This window comes from Bombina bombina, chromosome 4, assembly GCF_027579735.1.
Source record: "Bombina bombina isolate aBomBom1 chromosome 4, aBomBom1.pri, whole genome shotgun sequence".
NCBI classification, from domain to species: Eukaryota; Metazoa; Chordata; class Amphibia; order Anura; family Bombinatoridae; genus Bombina; species Bombina bombina.
Genome location: NC_069502.1, coordinates 275,214,281 through 275,234,713, shown reverse-complemented (window position 1 = coordinate 275,234,713; position 20,433 = coordinate 275,214,281). Strand labels below are relative to the sequence as shown.

The 20,433-nt window shown below is 38.7% G+C and overlaps 1 protein-coding gene across 1 annotated transcript in view; it reads left to right on the top strand.

Moving 5' to 3' along the window:
- Positions 1-20,433, top strand: part of LOC128656199 (putative serine protease K12H4.7) — a 655,842-nt gene that overhangs the window by 38,420 nt on the left and 596,989 nt on the right. Inside the window, 1 exon segment of the mRNA XM_053709971.1 lies at positions 10,112-10,293. Coding sequence (XP_053565946.1) covers positions 10,112-10,293 — 182 coding nt within the window.

The window sequence follows — 20,433 nt, the reverse complement described above, 5'->3', positions numbered from 1 at the left end:
CTCTTGGTATCTTTATTTGAAATGTAAGTTTAGATGCCGGACCATTTTTGGTGAACAACATGGGTTGTTCTTACTGATTGGTGGATAAATTCATCCACCAATGAACAAGTGCTTAACAGGCTTCTGAGCCAAGCAAATAGCTTAGATGACCATCAACAGTAAAAAGAGAGAAGACTACACACATAAGTGTAATCTCAAAGTCTAGGAAAAATAGCATATATTAGAGAAAATACAATAAAAACTAGACAATGTATATAGTGCAAAAAATACTTTATATTATTTAAAAAAACACACATTTCAATGGGGTCCCCCAAATTGCAAACAGAGCAAAGATGATATAAGTGGTGCACCACATAATAAGTCCAGAAACTGCAGATCAAGGAAAGCAAAAAAGCAAAGCCAGGCAATAGAAAGTTAATGCATGAAAGTTGCGTATGCAAAGGCACAATAATCAAGGCTTAACAGGTGTTCCCAAATAATTGCAGGTTAAGGCTGTGATGAATAAAGCCCATTATGCACAGTTTCCAAACAAACACAATTGCTCTGTAGACAAAACAGATGATGATAATGCACAATATATTTCCAGTGCTTTAAATGTTACCCACAGTGATAGTGAACCACGGCTAGACACTTGCAGCTACAACATTGGACAGTTCCATAGGTACAGTGTCACCGTTGTTGCGGATTATGACATACCAGCCGCAATGAGCGGCATCCCTTTTCCATACAAAGGTAATACTTATCCGCCCAACGGATTCAATAGCAGGTGCCGTTCCACCAAACTCAGTGGGTCCTCGTAGACAGAAGGGGGTTCAGTGTCCCTTTAAGCATTTTATAAATTATTAGGCGCTGTGTAGTACAAATCATCAGAGATCAGACACCTACCTACCTAACTGGCAATGAAGTAGTAGTACTGTATCAGGAGGAGTGTCGGACTGACATACAGATTGAAGACACAAAGTCACTGTCAGTCAGCAGCAGCTTAGCAGCTAGCTTCAATAACAGTCACAGTGCACACTGAGCCCGTCGACTTCTTGGTGCTTACAGGTGGCTCAGAGACACAGTCAGATACCTTCTTCTTCACTAGTCCTCCTTACACAGTGTTCGACTCCTCACTGACTGCACCACACGTGACTGCTCACCGCTGCTTGTCTCACTCCGCGCCTCGTCTTTCCCGCCCAGACCTACCTACTGAAGAGAGCGGCGCTGCCGCTGATTGGCTGTGCTCCTGCCGACAGTGCAAGGGCTGCTAATAGACATAGCCTCTATTGAGCAATATGGGCCGCGCGAACTAAAGAGCCTTAAGCACCACTGGGTGGCAGTCTCTAGAGGCTCATTTGCTCAATGCAGTCTAAGACATCCATATTGCGCAAAGGAGGGGGAGCTGAATGGTATATATTTATAACATTAATTTGCAATATGTATTTAAGAATATGTATTTGTATATGCATACACTGGTTATCTTGTATAGCATCATCTCTTTGTGTTTATAACATTTATAGAGCTATATTGTTTTTTTAATTTGTATTGTATGTTTCTAGTATCTGGTGTGGTTTGTAAAGAGTTAACCTATTATTGCCTTTGGTATATATTGGTCCCTTTCTCCCCACTCCTGCAGTCTATGATTAAGCGCCACTAGAGGGCGTGAAATGCGCAAGACAGTTCTTTCCTGTTTGTATTTTGTCTGGGTGCACACTTTTTGTTAATGTTTTTAATAAATGGATTTTTATTTCTTACTAACCTAGCAGTGCCTGCAATTTCGTGTGTTTCTCTATAAATTCTTAAATACCCTTCATCCTAATGGTTACATTTATTTGTATAAAAGTTTAAGTATGTTCCTACTGTCACCACTAGATGTCACTGCCCCAATACTAAAAAGCCTGGAAAGGCAAAGGTTAAAATGCATTTGAGGCATACTGTGATTTTTCAATGGTCCAGTTAGGCTTTTTAAATGTCTGTGTTCACCTGTTTGATTATGCATGATTAAGGACCATGAGGGTCTGAAACGTCGCACCTGTTTGAGGTTTTTGTATCCTCCTGAATGAATAAAGAAATTCTCACCTAAAACTGTGGTGCTGTCACAACTTTCTATATGAGTACAAAGTTCAAGAAGCAGCCGCACCATATACATTTTATCTTTTATTGGGTCAGTACAAAAGCATAAAAATGCAACGTATCGAACCACATAGGTTCTTAATCATGCATAGAGTGTGAACCCTACAGCAAGCACATTCCTGACACTGGTGCTGAACTCCTTTGGTTGTTACAACTTTTTATATGGACTGTATTACCTGGAGAAAAGCAGATACTCCACTGTGACTGGCACACTGCGTGAAAATAAATTGGGTTTCAGTGTATATATATATATATATATATATATATATATATATATATATATATATATATATATATATATATATATATATATATATATATATATATATATATATATATATATATATATATATATATATATATATATATATATATATATATATATATATATATATATATATATATATATATATATATTCCATTGAAAATGCCCATGTGCAACAGAAAAGTACATAAACCGCAGCAAAGAGTGCACTCACCAGGAATATATATATATATTCTCTCAAGAAAGGTGATGAATCTGAAGAGCACGGACATACCGTCCGTTGGATTGGGATTCATCACCTCTCTTGCTGTACATGTGTTTGGCTTATTGGAGTGTGCTGTTTCCAAATTGAATTTTATATATATATATATATATATATTTCTTTCATGTAATTAGCAAGAGTCCATGAGCTAGTGACGTATGGGATATACATTCCTACCAGGAGGGGCAAAGTTTCCCAAACCTCAAAATGCCTATAAATACACCCCTCACCACACCCACAAATCAGTTTTACAAACTTTGCCTCCCGTGGAGGTGGTGAAGTAAGTTTGTGCTAGATTCTTCGTTGATATGCGCTTCACAGCAGGCTGGGGCCCGGTTTTCCTCTCAGTGTGCAGTAAATGTCAGAGGGATGTGAAGAGAGTATTGCCTATTTGAATTCAATGATCTCCTTCTACGGGGTCTATTTCATAGGTTCTCTGTTATCGGTCGTAGAGATTCATCTCTTACCTCCCTTTTCAGATCGACGATATACTCTTATATATACCATTACCTCTACTGATTCTCGTTTCAGTACTGGTTTGGCTTTCTACTACATGTAGATGAGTGTCCTGGGGTAAGTAAGTCTTATTTTTTGTGACACTCTAAGCTATGGTTGGGCACTTTTATATAAAAGTTCTAAATATATGTGTTTAAACATTTATTTGCTTTGATTCAGGATGTTCGATATTCCTTTTTTCAGACAGTCAGTTTCATTATTTGGGATAATGCATATGAATAATCAATTTTTCTTACCTTAAAAATTTGACTTTTTTTCCTGTGGGCTGTTAGGCTCGCGGGGGCTGAAAATGCTTCATTTTATTGCGTCATTCTTGGCGTGGACTTTTTTGGCGCAAAAATTTTCTTTGTCATTTCCGGCGTCATGCTTGTCGCCGGAAGTTGCGTAATTTTTTTGACGTTTTTGCGCCAAAAATGTCGGCGTCACCGGATGTGGCGTCATTTTTGGCGCCAAAAGCATTTAGGCGCCAAATAATGTGGGCGTCTTTTTTGGCGCTAAAAAATATGAGCGTCATTGTCTCCACATTATTTAAGTCTTATTGTTTATTTGCTTCTGGTTGCTAGAAGCTTGTTCATTGGCATTTGTTCCCATTCCTGAAACTGTCATTTAAGGAATTTGATCAATTTTGCTTTATATGTTGTTTTTTCTATTACATATTGCAAGATGTCTCAGATTGACCCTGAATCAGAAGCTACTTCTGGAAAATCGCTGCCTGATGCTGGATCTACCAAAGTTAAGTGTATTTGTTGTAAACTTGTGGTATCTGTTCCTCCGGCTGTTGTTTGTGATGAATGTCATGACAAACTTTCTAATGCAGATAATATTTCCTTTAGTAATGTTCCATTACCTGTTGCTGTTCCATCAACATCTAATACTCAGGGTGTTCCTGTTAACATAAGAGATTTTGTTTCTAAATCTATTAGGAAGGCTATGTCTGTTATTCCTCCTTCCAGTAAATGTAAAGTCTTTTTAAAACTTCTCATTTTCCAGATGAATTTTTAAATGAACATCATCATTCTGATTCTGTTTCTGATAATGATTTTTCTGGTTCAGAGGATTCTGTTTCAGAGATTGATACTGATAAATCTTCATATTTATTTAAAATGGAATTTATTCATTCTTTACTTAAAGAAGTACTAATTGCTTTAGAAATTGAGGATTCTGGTCCTCCTGATACTAAATCTAAACGTTTAGATAAGGTCTTTAAATCTCCTGTGGTTATTCCAGAAGTTTTTCCTGTTCCTGGTGCTATTTCTGAAGTAATTTCCAGAGAATGGAATAATTTGGGTAATTCATTTACTCCTTCTAAACGTTTTAAGCAATTATATCCTGTGCCGTCTGACAGATTAGAATTTTGGGACAAATTCCCTAAAGTTGATGGGGCTATTTCTACCCTTGCTAAACGTACTACTATTCCTACGTCAGATGGTACTTCGTTTAAGGATCCTTTAGATAGGAAAATTGAATCCTTTCTAAGAAAAGCTTATCTGTGTTCAGGTAATCTTCTTAGACCTGCTATATCATTGGCTGATGTTGCTGCAGCTTCAACTTTTTGGTTGGAAACTTTAGCGCAACAAGTAACAGATCATGATTCTCATAATATTATTATTCTTCTTCAAAATGCTAATAATTTTATCTGTGATGCCATTTTTGATATTATCAGAGTTGATGTCAGGTTTATGTCTCTAGCTATTTTAGCTAGAAGAGCTTTATGGCTTAAAACTTGGAATGCTGATATGTCTTCTAAATCGACTCTACTTTCCATTTCTTTCCAGGGTAACAAATTATTTGGTTCTCAGTTGGATTCTATTATCTCAACTGTTACTGGTGGGAAAGGAACTTTTTTACCACAGGATAAAAAATCTAAGGGTAAAAACAGGGCTAATAATCGTTTTCGTTCCTTTCGTTTCAACAAAGAACAAAAACCTGATCCTTCATCCTCAGGAGCAGTTTCAGTTTGGAAACCATCTCCAGTCTGGAATAAATCCAAGCCTTCTAGAAAAGCAAATCCAGCTTCTAAGTCCACATGAAGGTGCGGCCCTCATTCCAGCTCAGCTGGTAGGGGGCAGGTTACGTTTTTTCAAAGAAATTTGGATCAATTCTGTTCACAATCTTTGGATTCAGAACATTGTTTCAGAAGGGTACAGAATTGGTTTCAAGATAAGACCTCCTGCAAAGAGATTTTTTCTTTCCCGTGTCCCAGTAAATCCAGTGAAAGCTCAAGCATTTCTGAAATGTGTTTCAGATCTAGAGTTGGCTGGAGTAATTATGCCAGTTACAGTTCTGGAACAGGGGCTGGGGTTTTATTCAAATCTCTTCATTGTACCAAAGAAGGAGAATTCCTTCAGACCAGTTCTGGATCTAAAAATATTGAATTGTTATGTAAGGATACCAACGTTCAAAATGGTAACTGTAAGGACTTTCTTGCCTTTTGTTCAGCAAGGGCATTATATGTCCACAATAGATTTACAGGATGCATATCTGCATATTCTGATTCATCCAGATCATTATCAGTTCCTGAGATTCTCTTTTCTGGACAAGCATTACCAGTTTGTGGCTCTGCCGTTTGGCCTAGCTACAGCTCCAAGAATTTTTACAAAGGTTCTCGGTGCCCTTCTGTCTGTAATCAGAGAATAGGGTATTGTGGTATTTCCTTATTTGGACGATATCTTGGTACTTGCTCAGTCTTTACATTTAGCAGAATCTCATACGAATCGACTTGTGTTGTTTCTTCAAGATCATGGTTGTAGGATCAATTCACTAAAAAGTTCATTGATTCCTCAGACAAGGGTAACCTTTCTGGGTTTCCAGATAGATTCAGTGTCCATGACTCTGTCTTTGACAGACAAGAGACGTCTAAAATTGATTTCAGCTTGTCGAAACCTTCAGTCACAATCATTCCCTTCGGTAGCCTTATGCATGGAAATTCTAGGTCTTATGACTGCTGCATCGGACGCGATCCCCTTTGCTCGTTTTCACATGCGACCTCTTCAGCTCTGTATGCTGAATCAATGGTGCAGGGATTACACAAAGATATCTCAATTAATATCTTTAAAACCGATTGTACGACACTCTCTAACGTGGTGGACAGATCACCATCGTTTAATTCAGGGGGCTTCTTTTGTTCTTCCGACCTGGACTGTAATTTCAACAGATGCAAGTCTTACAGGTTGGGGAGCTGTGTGGGGATCTCTGACGGCACAAGGAGTTTGGGAATCTCAGGAGGTGAGATTACCGATCAATATTTTGGAACTCCGTGCAATTTTCAGAGCTCTTCAGTCTTGGCCTCTTCTGAAGAGAGAATCGTTCATTTGTTTTCAGACAGACAATGTCACAACTGTGGCATACATCAATCATCAAGGAGGGACTCACAGTCCTCTGGCTATGAAGGAAGTATCTCGAATTCTGGTTTGGGCGGAATCCAGCTCCTGTCTAATCTCTGCGGTTCATATCCCAGGTATAGACAATTGGGAAGCGGATTATCTCAGTCGCCAAACGTTGCATCCGGGCGAATGGTCTCTTCACCCAGAGGTATTTCTTCAGATTGTTCAAATGTGGGAGCTTCCAGAAATAGATCTGATGGCGTCTCATCTAAACAAGAAACTTCCCAGGTATCTGTCCAGATCCCGGGATCCTCAGGCGGAAGCAGTGGATGCATTATCACTTACTTTGAAGTATCATCCTGCCTATATCTTTCCGCCTCTAGTTCTTCTTCCAAGAGTAATCTCCAAGATTCTGAAAGAATGCTCGTTTGTTCTGCTGGTAGCTCCGGCATGGCCTCACAGGTTTTGGTATGCAGATCTTGTCCGGATGGCCTCTTGCCATTCGTGGACTCTTCCGCTAAGACCAGACCTTCTGTCGCAAGGTCCTTTTTTCCATCAGGATCTCAAATCCTTAAATTTAAAGGTATGGAGATTGAACGCTTGATTCTTGGTCAGAGGTTTCTCTGACTCTGTGATTAATACTATGTTACAGGCTCGTAAATCTGTATCTAGAGAGATATATTATAGAGTCTGGAAGACTTATATTTCTTGGTGTCTTTCTCATCATTTTTCTTGGCATTGTTTTAGAATTCCGAGAATTTTACAGTTTCTTCAGGATGGTTTAGATAAAGGTTTATCCACAAGTTCTTTGAAAGGACAAATCTCTGCTCTTTCTGTTCTTTTTCACAGAAAGATTGCTAATCTTCCTGATATTCATTGTTGTGTACAAGCTTTGGTTCGTATAAAACCTGTCATTAAGTCAATTTCTCCTCCTTGGAGTTTGAATTTGGTTCTAGGGGCTCTTCAAGCTCTTCCTTTTGAACCCATGCATTCATTGGACATTAAATTACTTTCTTGGAAAGTTTTGTTCCTTTTGGCGATCTCTTCTGCCAGAAGAGTCTCTGAATTATCCGCTCTTTCTTGTGAGTCTCCTTTTCTGATTTTTTCATCAGGATAAGGCGGTGTTGCGAACTTCTTTTGAATTTTTACCTAAGGTTGTGAATTCCAACAACGTTGTTAGAGAAATTGTGGTTCCCTCATTATGTCCTAATCCTAAGAATTCTAAGGAGAAATCGTTGCATTCTTTGGATGTTGTTAGAGCTTTGAAATATTATGTTGAAGCTACTAAGTCTTTCCGAAAGACTTCTAGTCTATTTGTTATCTTTTCCGGTTCTAGAAAAGGCCAGAAAGCTTCTGCCATTTCTTTGGCATCTTGGTTGAAATCTTTAATTCATCATGCCTATGTCGAGTCGGGTAAAACTCCGCCTCAAAGGATTACAGCTCATTCTACTAGGTCAGTTTCTACTTCCTGGGCGTTTATGAATGAAGCTTCGGTTGATCAGATTTGCAAAGCAGCAACTTGGTCCTCTTTGCATACTTTTACTAAATTCTACCATTTTGATGTATTTTCTTCTTCTGAAGCAGTTTTTGGTAGAAAAGTACTTCAGGCAGCGGTTTCAGTTTGAATCTTCTGTTTATGGTTTTCATTAAACTTTATTCTGGGTGTGGATTATTTTCAGCAGGAATTGGCTGTCTTTATTTTATCCCTCCCTCTCTAGTGACTCTTGCGTGGAAAGATCCACATCTTGGGTAGTCATTATCCCATACGTCACTAGCTCATGGACTCTTGCTAATTACATGAAAGAAAACATAATTTATGTAAGAACTTACCTGATAAATTAATTTCTTTCATATTAACAAGAGTCAATGAGGCCCGCCCTTTTTTTGTGGTGGTTATGATTTTTTTGTATAAAGCACAATTATTCCAATTCCTTATTTTATATGCTTTCGCACTTTTTTCTTATCACCCCACTTCTTGGCTATTCGTTAAACTGAATTGTGGGTGTGGTGAGGGGTGTATTTATAGGCATTTTAAGGTTTGGGAAACTTTGCCCCTCCTGGTAGGAATGTATATCCCATACGTCACTAGCTCATGGACTCTTGCTAATATGAAAGAAATGAATTTATCAGGTCTAGTTAGAGCTTTGAAATATTATGTTGAAGCTACTAAAGATTTCAGAAAGACTTGTAGTCTTGTATTTGTTATCTTTTCTGGTTCTAGGAAAGGTCAGAAGGCCTCTGCCATTTCTTTGGCGTCGTGGTTAAAGTCTTTGATTCATCATGCTTATGTTGAGCTCATTCGACTAGGTCAGTTTCTACTTCCTGGGCGTTTAGGAATGAAGCTTCGGTTGATCAGATTTGCAAAGCAGCAACTTGGTCTTCTTTGCATACTTTTACTAAATTCTACCATTTTGATGTGTTTGATGTGTTTTCTTCTTCTGAAGCAGTCTTTGGTAGAAAAGTACTTCAGGCAGCTGTTTCAGTTTGATTCTTCTGCTTATAATTTCAGTTTTTTTCATTTTAAGATTTAAACTTTGTTTGGGGTGTGGATTATTTTTCAGCGGAATTGGCTGTCTTCATTTTATCCCTCCCTCTCTAGTGACTCTTGCGTGGAAGATCCACATCTTGGGTATTCATTATCCCATACGTCACTAGCTCATGGACTCTTGCTAATTACATGAAAGAAAACATAGTTTATGTAAGAACTTACCTGATAAATTCATTTCTTTCATATTAGCAAGAGTCCATGAGGCCCACCCTTTTTGTGGTGGTTATGATTTTTTTGTATAAAGCACAATTATTCCAATTCCTTATTTTTTATGCTTTCGCACTTTTTCTTATCACCCCACTTCTTGGCTATTCGTTAAACTGATTTGTGGGTGTGGTGAGGGGTGTATTTATAGGCATTTTGAGGTTTGGGAAACTTTGCCCCTCCTGGTAGGAATGTATATCCCATATGTCACTAGCTCATGGACTCTTGCTAATATGAAAGAATTGAATTTATCAGGTAAGTTCTTACATAAATTATGTTGTTCTATCTTTGCTGCTGTTGTGATTCAGTAAATAATTGAATGCAAAATATGAAGCCTCCTGTCTAACAGTATAATGTAAATGTTCTATTTACAATCAAATTAATTTCTTGCTTAGGTGGGATAATACTTTTTCACCAGTAAGTTACAGACTATTAATCTCATTGACTATGTCAAACCTAGAGCTCAGAGTCTTCTTTACATAATGGTCTATTACCATAATGGTCTATTACCATAATGGTCTATTACCATAATGGTCTATTACCAGGCGTAGATTTAGAAAAAGGCTAGGGTCTTGTTTTTTATGTATTGTAATTCCATGTTTTGTGCATTGGTTAATAAAAGAAAATGTAAACAAACTCTATTCTGCTGGGTTCAATAAAAAGAAAATAGGGCAACTGTTAAAACTATATTTTATTTAATTGTCTATAATTCAATTAATATGCTCAGTCATTTATTTTTAATGCTATCTATGAACAAACCGCTATCTTGTTTCTGAAAAAATATTTGATGGCTCTGTGTTCTTGATTTATTTTAAAATTGAAAAACTTTCGTTGCCGATTACTTAATGCTTCTTCTCTTTTTTTCTTTTTTTCTGCAGAGGTATTTTATGAATGATTCCTTTACACAGACTGATGGTCCTGTATTTCTGATGATTGGAGGTGAAGGAGAAGCCAACAAAGCTTGGATGACTTCTGGTACTTGGTTGACCTATGCTGAGAAGTTTGGAGCCTTTTGCCTAATGTTGGAACACAGGTTTTATGGCAAAAGTCACCCAACTGAGTAAGCTCCTCTTAAAAATTAATAATTAAAATTCACGCTTCTGTTCTACTTACCCAATGTTTCAAGGCATATTTCTTTCATAAGGTGAGAAGAGTCCACAAGCCTTAACATGTGGGATTGAATTCCTGCCACTAGGAGGAAGCTAGGATACCCCAAACACTAAGAGCTTTTGAACTCTTCCCCCCTCCATCTGAATCTTTTTTTTTTTTGCCTCCCAGGACTAGGTGAAGATTTGTGGTGCTCCTAGATCTTTTTGAAAGGTTTGTCATACCTATGTGAGACCCGTTATCTCCCTCATACAGTGGCCTTGGACAGAGGGGTGTATGGAGCACTGGGTAGCGAGATATTTCCCTATGGGATTTAGTTACAAGCCTACCACAGGTGTTGCAGGGAACTGTCCCTAGCCTCCTCCCTGTTCTCGTCATTGTACTTCTTCCTAGAGATCTTCTGGTGTTGCTTGCACAGCTGGATGTGCTCTCTACTGGATACAGTTTCTCTGCAGTTGGGTAAGCATCAGTATAGTGGGTGCCATTAAGGTAAGTACAGATGCACTCACATAGACCACAGGCTATTAGTAGGTACATTTTCACTTGTACAGCATAGCCAGGGGATGAACCAGGTAACTTACAGACAGGCCGGCTTTAATTATGCTCAATATGGGTTAATTGGGTTATATGCTATTTATGTATTGGGTGTCACGTCTTACTGAGTGCTGAAGTGTAATATTTTTCACACTGTGGCAATTATTAAGAAACTTTTTTGGTTTCAAAGTTTAAAATTCCTCATTTTTGTTTAATGACTGTGGTATTAGTGTTCGCTTTTCTTCATTCAGTTTTGAAACTGCCGTTTCACTGTTAGGCAGTTTTTAATTTGACAGTTAAAGGAGTGTGCTGCTTCTATTTTGGCAGCACAAGTGTTTGTTTTCTCACCGCTTGTTGTCTTGCGCACACATCCTAAGTCCAGTGCTTTTTATATCAGAGGGGGGTGAGTACCCTGTATACTGGGAGCTTAAGATTCATCTGAAAAAAGATTTTTATACCGATAATAAAATATTCTTTCGTAATTAACACATTTCATTGTTGACATTATCTCTGTGTCTCCAAATATTTGTTACTTAATGGAACCTAATAAATATGTCCCCACTGTAACATTTTCTGATCCTTTAGAGGGGAGAACTACAGATTATAATTTTCCTCACTTTGTGTGTGCTTTATAAATCAATTTCTCTACAATGCAATAGCTGTTTTCAGTCATGTATATGCACTTCAGTCAGTCTGTCCCCTCCCCCCCAAAATGTCATTGTCCTACTCCTTTGTGTACCCTACTAGAAGGTTCTATGGATTTTGCTCTAATTTTTAAAGATTTAATAAGATCTACAATAACTTTATAAAAATAAAAAGTAAACTATTCCTTAGATCAGTGATGGCGCACCTATGGCACGTGTGCCACAGCTGGCACGCAGAAGGCATCTCTGTTGGCACGCGAGCCATAAGTTCACAAACATCGCCTACTAAACACCAAGAGACTCTGTTGACCTGACCTGTAAAAAGTGCGCATTATTTACGTTTAGCGTGACAAAGGGGCGGAATAAACTCAGTGCGCGCACACAGTGTGAGGCCGGAGGTGGAGAAAGACTTGGAAGTAGTGGTGGCAGCAGCTGAGTAATTCCGGACTTAACAGGTAAGTTTCTGGGCAGTGATGGAGTGAGCATTTGGCTCTTGAGAGGAAGCTGTATAGTTTGTTTTGGTGTTTTTACATTCTGCTGCTGGTATACTATGTAGTTGTGTGTCAGGTCAGGTGGGAAATATGTGTGCCTGAAAACGTCCTGCCTACACTTCAGTTAGTTAATGTTTTTTATCAGTTCATAAAGCTTCTCACATCTTTTAATGTATTACTTTAATATGATTGGGTATGTGAGAGATGTAAGCCCCCCCCCCCTCCATTGACTACTATGGGGGAATACGTTAACTCAATATCGATATTCCAAGTTCAGCTTTTTGCACGCATCGGGTTAGAGTGTGAGAGGAATTTTTTTACCTTTAACTTTTAATACGGGCACTACCAGAAGTGAAAAAAAATTACTTCTAGCGGAGTTAGCAAGGGAGCGTTAAACTTGTAATCTGGCCCAATATTTACAGTGCTTTGCTGATTTATAATTTAATTCTACCAACACATTGTCTTGTCAGAATATTTATCTCCAGAGCTCGCTCTGCCCATTGACACCATTTTATCTACAAATTGTTGGTGGATTGTGAACACACTGCAATCACATCAGCATTTTCTTGGGTGCTGGTGGTGTCAGGCATGATTGTTTGGTGCAACATTGGAGAGGATATTCTTAGTTTGTCAACGGTCCTTAGCCCCTCTCTCTCACACTAGTGTTTACTTTGTTACACCGGCAGAACTGTTGTGGCAGAGCTTCATTGATTGAGGAGGTTTGGATTAATTTTATATTTTGGATGACTTCTGGATAGTTATAAATCAATGGTATTTCTGCCTTGTGAATTAAAACGATTTTGCAGGTGATTTCATGATGTGTGTATATACTCTTGCAATATTAGCAGTACGCTTTCCATACATGTATGATCCTTCACTCTACTAGTGTTCTTTTTGGCATCTGTCTGTCTTGTAGGAAAAATAAAGATCCCCTAAAATAGGTCCCATACAAAGCATTTTATTATTGCTAAATGGCAAGGGCAGATGTTAGAGACAGTCAACTTTTATAATTTTTTTTTATAGTTTTTAAAGATAATCCTTTTTTATTACCCATTCCCCGGTTTTGCACATAAAACATGGTTATATTAATACACTTTTTACCTCTGTGATTACCTTGTTTCTAAGCATATTCTGACGGCCCCTTGATCACATGACTATCTTTTGACTTGCATTTAAGCCAATTAGTGTTGTGATGTTAGAATCCACGGATGTCAGCACAATGTTATCTATATAGCTCACATGAACTAGCTTCCCCTGATGTGAAAAGCAAATTCAAAAGCATGTGATCATGTGGCTTTCTTTAGGGACTTAGAAACAGACAGAAATGTAGAGGTTTAAAGGTTGTAAAGTATGTTTTAATATAACCATGTTTCTTTGTTCAAAGCTGGAGAATGGGTATTAAAGGCATTATCTATCTTTTTAAACAATAAAGATTTTTTTTGTGTTGACTGTCCCTTTAAGGATATTTTGAACACCTGATTACTTGGGGATAAACTTAATTGTAAATATTTGTTAGGGATATTTTGTTCATTTCTTGTAGAATTTTTTTTTTTTTTTTACTATAAGGTGCTAATAAAACATTTAAAAGAAAGGGAGTACCAAAATTAATATAATGAATACTGCATAATTCTTATCTAAATACACTAAAATACCCTTAAAAAGCAGTGCAAATAAAATGATGTATATTGATAATGGTTTCTTTCACTTAGCTTCTCTTCTCATTTTCTCTTTTGTAGTAACATAATATTTAGTTATTAGTGAACTTACTGCTTTGTACACGCAGCCTGTTGTTGCTAATCTTATTCCTCCTGATTATTTTAAGGACCATTATAGTAAAAAAAAAATAATCAAAACTTCTGGAAAGGCTGGTATACACACTTTTCATATTTTCTCCTTGATCCATTGCAATCTGGGTTTTGCCCCCCAACCCTTCAGAGGAAGCAATTGTTAAGGTTACTAATGACATACTCACCGCAAAATTGAAAGGCCAATTCACTCTGTTTATCAAAGGCTGTAGACAGATCATGAAGGATTCTGTTGACCACCCTCTCTTGCTCCAAACCCTCAAATCCTTCTGCATTTGTGACACAGCCCTCTTGTGGTTCTCTTCCTACCTTTCTAACCGCACCTTTGTGTAGCCTTCTCCGGTGCATCCTCTGGCCCTATACCACTTTCTGCTGGAGTACCACAAGACTCATCCCTTGGTCCAGTTCTATTCTCAATCTATACAGTACATCATCACTCATACCCTTAATAAAGTCCCACTGGTTTCAATATCATTTGAATTTGGATGACACCCAAATGTACATCTCTGCACCAGACCTATCCTCGTCCTTGATAACCTGTGTCACTGTCTTGCTAATATTTTCATATTTAATGTCCTCTCACCTCCTTATACTAAATCTCTCCAGGTTCCTTATGTTCCCCATGCTTCCAAAATCTCTACCCCCCCTTTTCTATAACTGTTGATAACATTATTACACCAAACCCGCATGCCCAATGTATTGACAATGTCTTGTCTTTCTTTCACTCCTCACATTCTTGCTGTTTTCACCTTAAATACATCTCCAAAATTTGACACTTCCTCATACAAGATACAACTAAGATTTGAATCCACTCTCTCATTCCCCCCCCTTGATTATTGCAACTCCACCCAGTCTGGTTTTCCTAGCTGCCATCTATTTCCTTTACAAGCCATAATGAATGCCTCTGCCAGGCTGATCTTCCTTACACGTCACTCTTCATCTGCTGCACCTCTCCGCCAGTCCCTTAACTGGCTTAATCTAGCCTTCAGAATTAAACACAAAATCCTGATGCTGACATTCAAGGCCCTAAATAATACTGCTCCCATTGGGCTCCATTTCATATGCAGCGTCACCCGCAAAATCCTCCACCGCCGGATTTTACGAGATTTTGGTATTACATATACGGCATAGCATACAAGTTACACGCGTATATTTCACCCTTCAGACATATTTTTTTTTTTTTCACTATAGACTAACATAGAACGCGCTCAGAATTCTGAAAATCTACTCCATTCTCATCTCGCCACACATGGCAGGCACAGTAACCCTTGCACTGACTAAAAAAGCAACGTAACTCCCTGAAGGCCTAACAAACGCATGCGCAATCACATACACATCAGCCGCATTTATTATTCCAGCCCCTACAAGTGTGTCAAACCAATCACAAACAGCACAACCTCTCACCTGCAGCCTTTAAACACCTGTCAATGCACACCCTCATTAGGCACCATGTTTCCCCTGCTTTACCTACAATATCTAGAGAGACAGCATCGTGGTGCACAAGGTGTGATGGAGGCCCTACAAGCCCCTGTTGTGTAGGCTATACCTGCTGGTGCTGCTGTTGATGCTCTCCCTGCTGTTTTTATAGTTGCTGCAGCTGATCTACTTGCTGCTGAGGTCCCTGGTCATGATGCTGCGGCCGTCCCTGCTCCTGCTGTCCCTGCTCCTGGTGCTGCCCCTGCTGCTGTTGTTGCTGCAGCTGGTCCTAGGCTGGCATTGCCTATAAGACGTCAGCATCAGCAGAGGGGAAGAGCAAGGACACCAAAGATACACAGGGTTAGGGTCACCCTGTTTGGAATGACAGAAGTGGAGAACAGGGAAAAGTATTACTTGACTTCTGCAAGCCTCATTGACCTATATGAGGTCTTGAAGGATGATATTTACCCTCAAGCGAATAGGAACCGAGCTCTGACTGGTATGCAGAAACTGTTGTGTGTTGTGCAATTCCTGGCATCTGGCTCATTCCGGTCAACAGAGTGCATTTTGACTGCTCTAGATAACCAGACACAGCGATACATTAATTTCCTCGTACCCCCCAGGAATGGAACAGTCTTAAGCAAGGCTTCTATTGACTGGGGCGTATTCACAATGTCATGGGGGGCAATTAATTGCATACATGTGCATATCGTGGCCCCACATGAGGAGCCATTCCTCTATATTAACAGGAAAGGGTTTTACTCCTTGAATTGCCAGATGGTCTGTGATACCACTCTGAAATTCACACATGTTTATGCAGACCTCCTTATTCCAGGTTTTTGATACTGGAACAATCTCAGGAGATTGGCTGCTTGGTGAGTATGCACTGCCTTCTTTCTGTCTGTATTTTTCTACTAAAGGGACACTAAACACAAAATAATTATGTCATATTTGAGATGGAGAATACAATGTTAAACAACATTACAATTTACGTCTATTATCTAATTTGATTCATTCGTTAGATATCCTTTGTTGAAGAAATAGCAATGCACATAGATGAGCCAATCACATGAGGCATCTATGTGCAGCCACCAATCAGCAGCTACTGAGCATATCTAATATGCTTGTCAGCAAATTATATCAAGAGAATGGAGAAAATTACATAATAGAAGTAAATTATAAAGTTGAATAAAATTGAAGGTTATTTCTAACTTATGAAAGAAGAAATGCATGTTTCATGTCCCTTTTAAAGGGACAGTATACTATAAATAGTTTTTCATCTGAATCATGAAAATAGAATTTTGTCTAGACAAAGTGTGTTCCATTGTCAATGCATGTTGTATTCTACATAACATTGCTGTGGACAAACATATATTGGGGGACATAGAACCATACCAAGATCAGCAGCTGGTTCCTGTACCTGAGGGTGTGGACAGGGGGACACTGAGGGGGAATGAAGTGAGGGACTTTGTCTGCCATGAATACTTCACCTGTAAGTTACTTGTTAATAAGTACAGTAAACCGTAACATTCAAATGTATTATAATGTTTGACTGTACCTCACCAACCATTGCATGTGTGTGTGTGTATATCATGTTTTGCAGAATTACATACTGCGGATTTTCCACTGCATGTAAGTGAAATCCCACCCCCCTTCCCTTAGCCACCCTAATTACTGAAAATGTCTCATTGTTTAATTCATGTTTAGGTCACAATGATATCTGGACTATCATTATTAAGAAGAATGAAAATGGATGTTTATACCTTATGTTCACACCTTCTGTAAATATCTATCTATCTATCTATCCCCCCATGTGTCAATTTATATTGGATGTGAGAAACCTTGATTTACATCTTATAAGTGAATATTACTATATGTACCCTTCATACACAACCTATGTGATGTGGCTTATAGTACATGAATATGTCATAAACATGATAATCTCACCTGTTGTTTTTTTGTGTGGCTATTTCAGCACAGGTCATATTATCACGTTTTAACAATATTAGTGTAAAACACACACTTCACATTGATATGTATGACAATTACATGGTAAATAACAAAGGACAATGTTTATGGTGAACTATAAAATTATTTATTTTTCTTGGGCTTTTTGGATGAGGGAGCTGAGGTGCCTGTAGTGGATTGCCTTGTTCTTTGTTCTAGCAGATTTCAGTGTTTCTGCTGGTGTGCTGGCAACAGATGATAGGCTGGAGGAAGTGTCCTGCTGGTGTGTAAAGTGCTCAACCAACACACCCAAGAGTTGATTTTGTTTTCTCCATATATTGTCTATCTGCATCTGCATATCAGACAGAATTTGCATAATCTTTGACTGGTTTTGAACACTTGCACTTAATGATGCTGCCATGTCCCTCTGCAGCTCTATGCTACTTTTGTGTAACTAGGGCTGCAACTAACGATTATTTTCATAATCGATTAATCGGCCGATTATTTTTTCGATTAATCGACTAATCGGATAAAAAGAGAATCAATAATAGTTTTCTATGTTTTAAATTAAAATCCACATAATGAGTGTTACAAATATAAACTTCAGACTAAAACTTTACATTAACACAACTGTTTCTTCCATTTTTAAGCAGCAGAGCACAGTTTTATAATTAAACAAAACAAAACCACAAACAGTTTGAAAAGTGGTAGAACTAGAAAGAGTTAGACTATCACTGTTAATAACATTCTGTTATTCACTCTTTCAGAAACTTTGCATTGAAATGCAAAAATCTCAACATGTCCACATGCTTCTGGCTAAGGCTGGTTCTCTGTTTGCAGCTATATTTCCTGCAGCAGAGAAAAGGCTGTTGAGGTGTATAAGTAGGGTTTTACCAATTTCACCAAAGTGGGATATTTATCTTTGTTAGCTCTTCACCAATGCTAAGTGTTTTCTACCTTGGCAAGGGGCCTCTCAATAAAGTAACCCTTGACTTTATTCTAACATAAAAATATCTTGAATATCTGCATGCAATGGTAAATAACCAGATATAAGGTTAGGAGAAATATCTAGTCCGCTCTAAAAATAACAAATATATACTTATAAAGGTTGAATCTGGTACATATCACAATTTCTTAAAAATATAAAAAAACAATAAAAAACAAAATCAAAAGCGCTAAGGACTGTATATCAATAACAGGACAAAGCCTTACACATTTATTATTACAGTACATATAATCAGCAATAGCAAGCAATACGCTAATAATTGTGCAAACAGATAATAGTGCACATCAATTTAAATAACTCCCATCAATCTAGGGGCAAGGTGTAAATAACAAGCTTAGCACTATATCATGCAAAGCATAGTTCCAAATCACCAAATTTAATATAAACAATCCAAATGATGACTATTATATCTGGTTTGCACATAAGTAAGGGCTGGTTGTAAAAGTATACTGTCCTGAAAAAGTGAAAAGTAGATGTCTGTAGACGTCCTTTAGGCTAAGGAAATAGCCATAAAACACAATACCATATGCAGGAGTTCATTGGAGTGAAGCAGCTGGTCTTGTGCACAGACCAACTAATTGCAACCCGATTAATCGATTATGAGATTCGTTGACAACTATTTTCATAATCGATTATTATCGATTATGATGATTAGTTGTTGCAGCTCTATGTGTAACCTATCTTGGCTCCTGAAGAACCTCTCTTGGCCTCTTTGTATGCTCTCGGTGCTTGTTATGAGCCTCCTGGAGTGCAATGTATTCCTCACCCAGGGGAGAATACAATGCATCCACAGGCTCTTGAGCAGCAGGGTTTCTAGTTGCTTGTGGGGCAGGGTCACCTGCATCTGCTGGTGCTTGAGGTGCAGGGTTTACCTGCATCTGCTGGTTCTGGTTTGACAGGTTCAGCTGCATCTGATGGGTCTGGTGGGGCAGGTTCAGCTGCATATGATGGTGCTTGAGTAGTTTCTGCTATATTTTCATCTGCAGATGTTTGCGCTCGCCCAAGTGATGAGGATGGTGGAGCTTGCCCAAGTGATGAGGATGGTGGGTTTCTCATGGTTGATTTATAGTCCCACTAATGACCAGTGTGTGACCACTCGGCCTGTACAATTGGCACTTTTTGTGACATACTCTGTGGGTAAAAGCCATGACTGCCATGAGATTGTGTTGGGGGGGTGTAAATACATGAACCCTTTGTGGCTGTCTTGGCTCCCCCTCAAAGCCAAAAGAAGAATATTCCTCTGGCCAGGAATCTTGCCAGGGGTCATATGACAATGGTGGTGGCATCACTCCCGGGTCCTTAACTGAAGCCATCGAAGCATGCTCATGCCTGGGAGCATACTGTTCGTGCGGTTGCCTGAAGACTGGTGGTGGCATGGCTGTTTGTATCCTCATGACAGGAGGTTCTGTGGAGGAGTCAAAGTATGAGAGGGATTAGTACAGTCAGATATATGTCCATGTGGGCATACAATGTACATTGATACATGCTAGGGCCTATACTGATTCTCATGTCAAACTCTATAACATGCATGTGCACATTGTGATTAGTTCTATGAGGGATTTAAATATGAGCAGTATACAGGGATGCGTTTCATACAATAGTTGTGTGCATGTCAATGATGGAAAAAAATGTGTTATTTAAGTGACACTATGGTCACACAATTTACTTTAGCCTCATCTAGGCGCAGAACCTGCTTTATTTAGCTAAAGTATTGGGATGGCTAAAGTGTACGTTTAATGAAAAATCTACATGTGGCCTGTGTTACTCTGAGACATGTTAGTATTGCACTATTCCACCTCATATCATAAATTGCATTGTGTTAAGTAGCAGTAATGCCAAGTATAATTGTAGATGTTTTTGTTAGTACGCCAAATAGCATGCTCCTCATTGTGTACATGGATATGTGATATTAAAGGATGTTATATCTCAAATACATATAATACTGGTGTGTGGGATGATACTCCCCAGTATGCTGTGCTGTGGTTGCAGCCCCTGAGTCACAAGCCCCTGGAAGGCCACTGACTGCTGTGATACCCAGGGACCTGCATATCATCTCCTGCCAGGTGATATACTCTCTATCCAGGCATGGACCACCGCCTGTTCCCTTCTGGTGCATAGCTTCCTGCCTCTTGCAGTCATTCCAGCGTTTTTTAAGGCCCTTAATAGTCCTCCTCTGCGGGGCCACACTTTTGACGGCATCCTCTACCACCAACCATGCTTTTTTTCGCTTTTTGGCAATGCCTTTGCCCT